The 7,392-nt window shown below is 42.5% G+C and overlaps 1 protein-coding gene across 1 annotated transcript in view; it reads left to right on the forward strand.

The window, feature by feature from the left end:
- Nucleotides 1-2,046: 2,046 nt before the first annotated feature.
- The window catches only part of prdm4 (PR domain containing 4), a 7,719-nt gene continuing 2,373 nt past the window's right edge, over nucleotides 2,047-7,392 (forward strand). Inside the window, exons 1-11 of the mRNA XM_037695606.1 lie at nucleotides 2,047-2,094; nucleotides 2,350-2,405; nucleotides 2,570-2,685; nucleotides 2,774-2,962; nucleotides 3,059-3,823; nucleotides 3,899-4,048; nucleotides 4,147-4,265; nucleotides 4,359-4,444; nucleotides 4,517-4,644; nucleotides 6,503-7,003; nucleotides 7,164-7,332. Coding sequence (XP_037551534.1) covers nucleotides 2,571-2,685; nucleotides 2,774-2,962; nucleotides 3,059-3,823; nucleotides 3,899-4,048; nucleotides 4,147-4,265; nucleotides 4,359-4,444; nucleotides 4,517-4,644; nucleotides 6,503-7,003; nucleotides 7,164-7,332 — 2,222 coding nt within the window. The 5' untranslated portion in view covers nucleotides 2,047-2,094; nucleotides 2,350-2,405; nucleotide 2,570. The remainder of the gene's footprint in view (nucleotides 2,095-2,349; nucleotides 2,406-2,569; nucleotides 2,686-2,773; nucleotides 2,963-3,058; nucleotides 3,824-3,898; nucleotides 4,049-4,146; nucleotides 4,266-4,358; nucleotides 4,445-4,516; nucleotides 4,645-6,502; nucleotides 7,004-7,163; nucleotides 7,333-7,392) is intronic.

Raw genomic sequence — 7,392 nt, forward strand, 5'->3', positions numbered from 1 at the left:
AAAAAGAATTTGATGAAACAGCAAAACACAACTTGATCAGACAATATCTAGTAACAAAAATACTTTTTGTGTTTCAACAATCAGTTCACTTTCCTTGTGTACAGAGATACACAGATGTGATTGTCATGAGAAAAAATAATCCTGCACACTTAAAACGATGACTGGATGAGATAAAGTTTATCAGCCGCAGGGAAATCTGTGTGGGACCACCAGGAACGGTTCCTCCGGCGTGTCCGGACAGGGAGCCCTCATCCTGCAACGGAAATGGAGGAACTGGGATGCATAAGGATACTGGGTCGTATTCTTTGCAACTTAAAACAGTTGTTTATTTTTATTTAAAACGAAGGTTTTACTGCTTTTTTCTTGTTCTTTTTTTTTTTTGTTTGTTTTCAGCTTCCATCTTTAAAAGCAGGTGATGATGAAACTCATTTCTGCTAATTCACTGATAAATACACATATATAACTGTCATTTGTTTATTTATTTACAAATATAAGTTAAAATATGGTCTGGTTATGTAATTTTGTCACCCATCTGCCATATCTGTTGTATTTTGTATTTTGCACCATCAACCAGCGAGGGATTGCAGAAGCAAATTAGCTGCACGGCTGAACGTAAAAACATTTATGTACTTTTAGCTGTCATTTAAAAAAAAAGTTAAACTACTACAAGATCAGTTTGCAAATGTATTTTTTAGCTTGGTTACAAGTGTCTGCACATTTAGGTGACATTTATTAAGTGACTGGATGGAAATGATATATTTGTGTGACCAGGTGAAATAACTGGTAAAACTGATGGTTTGTATTTAAATATTTGTTCAGTTGCTCCAGAAGTCGCTCACTGGTCTTTGGTTGAAATAAATCCTTAATGAATCCAGCACTAATCTAATTATTTTGAAGGCAACATTGTTACATTTGGACCTAACCTTTGTGAAAAGGTTACTTTAATGTTCAACTTTCACACTGTGACCTTCAGAACGTTCTCTTTAATGTAGCTCCAACTGTTGCAGTGTGGCCTTCAGGGAACCATCTATACGCTATATATTTATAGCACCTATTTGCAGCATGGTTGCTCAGTGGTTAGCATTGTAGCCTCACAGCAAGAAGGTCCTGGGTTCAGTCCCCGGTTGGACCTGGGGTCTTTCGGTGTGGAGTTTGCATGTTCTTCTCCAGGTTCTCCAGTTTCCTCCCACAGACCAAAAACGTGCATGTTGGGTTGCCTTCAGGCCTGGGATTTGCCTGGTTAAATAAAGGTTAATAATAATAATAATAAATTAAGTGTCTCTGAAAGTTAGGAACCCGTTTGGAAAAGTTCAAAGAACCTTTAGAGAACATTACATTGTAACAGTTGGAGTTAAACTTTAGGGAAGTTTCTCTGGTTGCACTCTCACAGTTAAAGCACCTCTTTAGGAAATACTTCCTGATTCTGTAAACACTGACAAATGAAGATTAGACAAAATTTTGGGGAACGTTTGCCAAAGGATAATTTTAATCTTTAGCAGATTGAGGGGCAACATCAAATCTTCCAGGATTCCTATCAACAAAAATTTAATACCAACGTTCATTAAAGCTTTAGCGCCTGATCCCTTTCTAGTTGTGCAACATCAAAATTATATATTAATTCAGTCACACACTAAATGATCCCTAAAATTATGCTGATATGTCAGGCATGAATTTATTTTATTCATTTATTTAGCAGATAAGATATTTTTAAACTAATAATCACAACAATTTCATCAATAATTCGTCAAACAGAAATTAAAATAAAATAAAAACACAGGTGAACAAGTTCATTTAACCTTTATTTATACTGGTTAGTCTCATTGGGTCTGTCGCTCTCATGACCTGAAAAGACCTGAAATTTAAGCGTTTTTATTGTTTTCACTCTTTAATTTTAGTCGAACAGCTAACAGAGCGACAATGATAAATTTAATTTGCAGCAACGAAGTAAAACATGTTTCAGATCATTTGTGAATTTCTCTTCGCACGATTTGTTTCTTCCATCGTCACAACAAGACGCGGTCTTAAAATACACGTCTGCGCATGCGCCGTGAAGCAGTCATCCATCATGGCCCTGGTATTGAAAGTGTTTTGCTGGTAATGTTGCCCTTTTACACTAAATATAAACGTTTCTATTATAAAGAAGCCTTACTGTTCGGGTCTAAATATGTCCGTAGATGTATTCGAATTTTATAATGGATGAAACGTGCAAAACTTGAGTTTTAAACGATTTTTAAAGACGTCACTTAGCATCGCTACTGTTAGCATTGTGGCTAATCTGGTTATTATTTCTCCTCATATGAGCTGGGAGATGTTTGGCTTTTTCAAACTAGGTTTTTCTCCCCGCCACAGGCATGTATGTAGCAGCTGTGCACAGTTGATGAAAGGACAGCAGTTGCTGAATTCAGGTAATGTGTCCAAGCTAACAGCTGTATGTTGTTAGAGCAAAACGTTTTGTAAAAACGCGCAGCTACAAATTGAAATGGTCTACTTCCGGTAGTGAACTGTCTCGTTGCGTTGTAGTTTAGAGACTGAAGCAGGTCTTTGATTTATGTTTGTTGTTTTGTGAAAGGATGAATGAGATGAACCTGAGTCCTGTGGGCATGGACCAGCTCGGTGTGCCCCCGGTCAGTGCCAGTCACCTGGGTCTGCCCACTTCTCCCACACACAATCCCATTCCCACTCCAGGTACGGAGAACACTGATAATCTGATTCAGAGCATTTCGTTGTGTTACATCTCAAAGCCTACCACTTGTTTGTGGTTTACACCATTCAGGCATGCCAGTGGCCATCCCCAGTTTGGGTCCTTCCCTTGGCTCCCTGCCTTCTGCCCTGTCTCTGATGCTGCCCATGGGTCCGCTGAGTGACAGAGGGGTGATGTGCGGCCTGCCTGAGAGGAATTATTCCCTGCCGCCTCCCCCGTACCCTCACCTGGAGAGCAGTTACTTCAGACACATTCTGCCAGGTAGATTTAATCCATATATTAAAACACTTTTACAGATTTTCGTAGTGTAAATGTTTATAAAACTGTTAATGCTGAGTTTTCCCTTTGCTCCTACAGGTATTTTGTCCTACCTGGCAGACCGTCCACCTCCGCAGTACATTCATCCCAGCAGCCTCAACCTGGACGGGACCCTTTCTGTGGCCAGCAACAATCCCTCCGGTCTGGACCCTTACAGTGGACCTGGGGGCCCCCTGGAGCAGGGACTGGTGCCCATGGACTCAAGACAGGTCAGTGGGCAGGGGGACCTCCACCAGACTGGCCCTCATGAGCTGGACTCTACAGGGTTATCTATGGAGTCTCGTGTCAGCAGTCCTCTGTCCCCCGACCGGATGGGGGAGGAGCTGGCGAGCATGGATGGAGTCGGAGTGGTGGCGGTGTCTGATGCCCAGCAGCAGCTAGGAGGGGGGAGGCAGCCTCACGAAGGCCTGACAGGCGTGGACTCTTCTGGCAGGGTGATGCCCCTCCACGGACCCCCAGTGCTGGAACTACCAGTGGTTATAGAACCGAATCATATGGGGGGTAGAGTGGGGAGCTCGGGGGGAGGTGGGGCGGGGGGCCTTGGCGAGCAGCTCCACACTAACGGGGAGATGAACACGGGCGTCGTGAGCGTGGTGCTCACCAGCTCCATGGCCAACCAGAACCAGCTGGAGCCGGTGTCTCTCCACGGACACTCGGGGCTGGGGCTGGAGGCTGTGAATGTGTCCCCCATCACTGCAGAGGTGTCGCTGGGCTCAGACAACAACCTGGTGCTGGTCAACTCCACCCTGCAGCTGGAGGACTCTGCTCCAAATAAGGAGAACATGGTCGCCGCCTTCGCCGTCTGTGAGTGTCGAATCTGCTCAAACAGTAAATATAATTATTAAAAAATATATATATATGGTTTTTTTTTTCTGTTAGGGTGCACATTATGCGAGCGCTCGTACACCTCAGACTGTCCGGAACATGGCCCGGTCACGTTTGTCCCGGATGCACCGATCCAAAGCAGGGCTCGCCTGTCTCTGCCCCGTCCTCTGTGCCTTCGCATCTCAGTGGCCGACGAACCGCTCGGTGAGGAAACTTCTCACTTTTACAGCTGATTTTTTTTGTCAACATTGGACACGGTTACGTAATATCTGTGCTTAGAGGATCTGAATGTTGTGTTTCAGGAATCTTTGCGCGGGATGTCATTCCTCCGAGGACCTGCTTTGGACCGGTGGTGGGTCAACACTGTAGCAACGTGGATCTCTCTGATTGGCCAGAGAAGGAAACGCCTCAGACATGGAAGGTTTGTTCTTTTGATACGAAGCTGTCCTTTGGAAAGCGTTGCTCCGGCCCATGGAAATAATCAAACCTGCACAAACATGGTGTGATGTCACAGATGTATCACAACAACGTTCTGGAGTTCTACATCGTGACCGCAGATGAGAACGAATGCAACTGGATGATGTTCGTCCGTAAGGCGAGGTATGAATGTTTACGTGTTTACATCACAAATAAAAGCTTCTGTGTTAAAGTGTGATGTGTTTGTGTGTTTAGGACCCATGAGGAGCAGAATCTGGTGGCATATCCTGCCAACGGAAAGATCTTCTTCTGCACAACTACAGAGATCCATCCGGACCAGGAGCTGCTGTTCTATTACAGCCGAGACTACAGCAGACTGATGGGTGAGACGACAAAAAACTTCACTAGTGTGCGTGCACAGTCAGCATTTACACTGTTGGGATCCATTTTTCTTTTGTACGTTTTTTTGGCACGATTCTCGTCCCGCAGTTTTCAATCTGTTTCAACAAATTATATCCAAACGTTCAGAAGAACTTTAGCTTTTTGAAATATTTAGCCTTTTCTGACATTGTTTTTTTCCCCTCACAGGAAATGAATTGAGCTCATTTTCCATCCTTCATAGCTTTAGATGTGTTCACAACATTTCACTGCTCCGTTCACATTTTGTTCTGCTTCAGCTTCTTTGTGCAAATTGAAACTTTTTTCGCTACTTTCAGCTGTTTTGTGCTCCTTTCAGCTGTTTTGTGCTCCTTTCAGGTTCTTTCTTCTAAATACAACATTTTTGTGCCTCTTCTAACTTCTTTCTGCTGATTTCAGCTCATGCTCCTTTCAGCTTATTTCTTCAAATTTTAGCTTTTTCTGCTAATTCAGCTACTATTTAGCTGTGTTTCTTTCTGCTAATTTGAGCTTTTATTTTCCTTTCGGCTTTTTTCTGCTAGTTTCAGCCTTTTCTGCTGTTTAAGGTACTATTTAGCTGTTTTTATGCAAATCTTAGCTTTTCACCTAATTCCAGTTTTTTTTGCTTGATTCATCTCTTTCCACTTCCTTCTAGTTCTTTCTGCCTTTTCAGCTACTTTTCAGATTTTTTATGCCAATTTCAGCATTTTTAGCTGATTTTCAAAATTATGGCTACTTTCTGCCTATTTAAACCTAATTCTGTAAATATGTGTTATTTCTGCTCTCCTGCTAATTTAGGCTTGTTCTTCTATTTCAGCATGTTCGTAGCTAATTTCAGCTGTTTTTCAGCAAGTTCTTCTGCAATAAGCATTCACACTGCATTTTCACAGGAAATGCAATTTCTCTAGTTCACATTTTAAATTTCTCTTTTTCTTTTTCTGCGTACTTTGTTCTTTTTTAGCCATTCATACCACCCCTCACCACTATGAGCCGAAGGGTGCTATGACTTTTGTTTTTTGTACATATCATTCTTGTCAGAATATTTCATTTTTTTTTACCAAAACCCATCCCATAGAAGTCAAAATCTTTTTAATTCCTTAAAACAGTTTAGAATCTTCTTCAGCATTCTTTTTTTATTTTCGTCTTAACCTATTTTTAAATAAGCTTTTGGTTTATACTTAACATTCTGTTACTTTTAGCTTTTAGTTAGTGTTGAGCTATTTTTAGCTAGCATTTTCCTACTTTTAGGTTATGTTTAGCTTTTTATAGCCAGCGCTGTGCTGCTACTTTCTTATAGCTAGCATTTAGTTTGCTTATTTAGCATTTTGATTATTTTAGTGTTTTACTTGTTTTAGCTAATCTTTTGATACTTTAAAGTAGCCTTTTGTTTGTTTTAGCTTGTTTTATTTCTTTTAGCTAGCATTTTGTTTCTTTTAGCTAGCATTTTGTTTCTTTTAGATAGCATTTTGCTTCTTTTCATTAATGTTTTGCTCCTTTTAGCTAATGCTTGGTTACTTTTGTTTCGCTTGTTTAGCTAGCTTTTTGCCTTTTTTTTTTTGGCTAGCCTTTTGTTAGTTTTTTTATTCAATGTTTTGCTACTTTCAGCTTGTTGAAGTTGTCTCTGTTTTTGTGATGGGAAAGGTTAACGAGCTGTGGCTGCCATCTTGAATTGTGTTGACTCCAGAGGCTAATCAGTTGTAGATACACGTCCCGTGATAATTTTCTGACTCCATCTGGTGATTGACGAGTTATTTTGCTAACAGGTTGACACTAGCCAGCAGGCAATAATGAGCTGCTGATAAAATGGATAAAAACTGAACGGTTGACTGTTCTCTCTGCTCTCAGGTGTTCCTCAGGTGCCTGAAGGTCAGATCTGTCAGTGCGGTAAAGAGTGCTCGTCCTTCTCCGAGCTGAAGTCTCACCTGAGCAGCCACAACCAGCCGGGGCACGACCACAGCCCGCCGCAGCAGGACCACTCTCAGCAACAAGCAGCACGTCAGCAGCAGACGGAGCAGCAGCCTCGGCACGTTCACCAGGAGGAGAAGCTCTCCAACGGAACCTCCAGCTCCTCCTCCTCTCCGTGGCCTTGCAACAGTCATCCCGCGGGACAACCAAACAACAACAGGAGCAGAAACTCCAGCAGTGTCCCGCCCAGAGCAAAAGGCCGGGGTAACGTCCGGGAGAAGAAACATCAGTGCAGCATGTGTTCCCGGGCTTTCATCACGTCCTCGAAGCTCAACGTGCACTTCATGGGTCACGTCGGGATGAAACCTCACAAATGTGAATACTGCAGCAAGGCCTTCAGCGACCCCAGCAACCTGAGGATGCACCTGAAGATCCACACCGGTACCTGAACTCTTATTTACCGGGGAGACGTTCATGCTCCAAATTTACCATCATTTCACCTTCAATCTCCATAAATGACCATTTGGAAGAAATATTTTCTTACCCGATTCTGTTTGTCTGTAAATCTGCAGTGTTTTTTCTTCGTATCTACTTTGACCAGGTCAGAAAAACTACAAATGCACGGTCTGTGAGAAGTTGTTCACTCAGAAATCTCACGTGGCTTCTCACATGTTGATCCACACGGAAGCGGAGAAGCTGAAGTGTGACCTCTGCGAGCGAACGTTCATCAGAAAATATGACCTGAAGCAGCACATGCTCTCTCACACACAGTAAGTACCGTATTTTTCCGCCGTACACGTCGAAAAGCCAAAAATAGATTGGTTGCCAAA

The sequence above is a fragment of the Nematolebias whitei genome, chromosome 22, assembly GCF_014905685.2.
Source record: "Nematolebias whitei isolate Nwh7 chromosome 22, NemWhi1, whole genome shotgun sequence".
Lineage (NCBI taxonomy): Eukaryota > Metazoa > Chordata > Actinopteri > Cyprinodontiformes > Rivulidae > Nematolebias > Nematolebias whitei.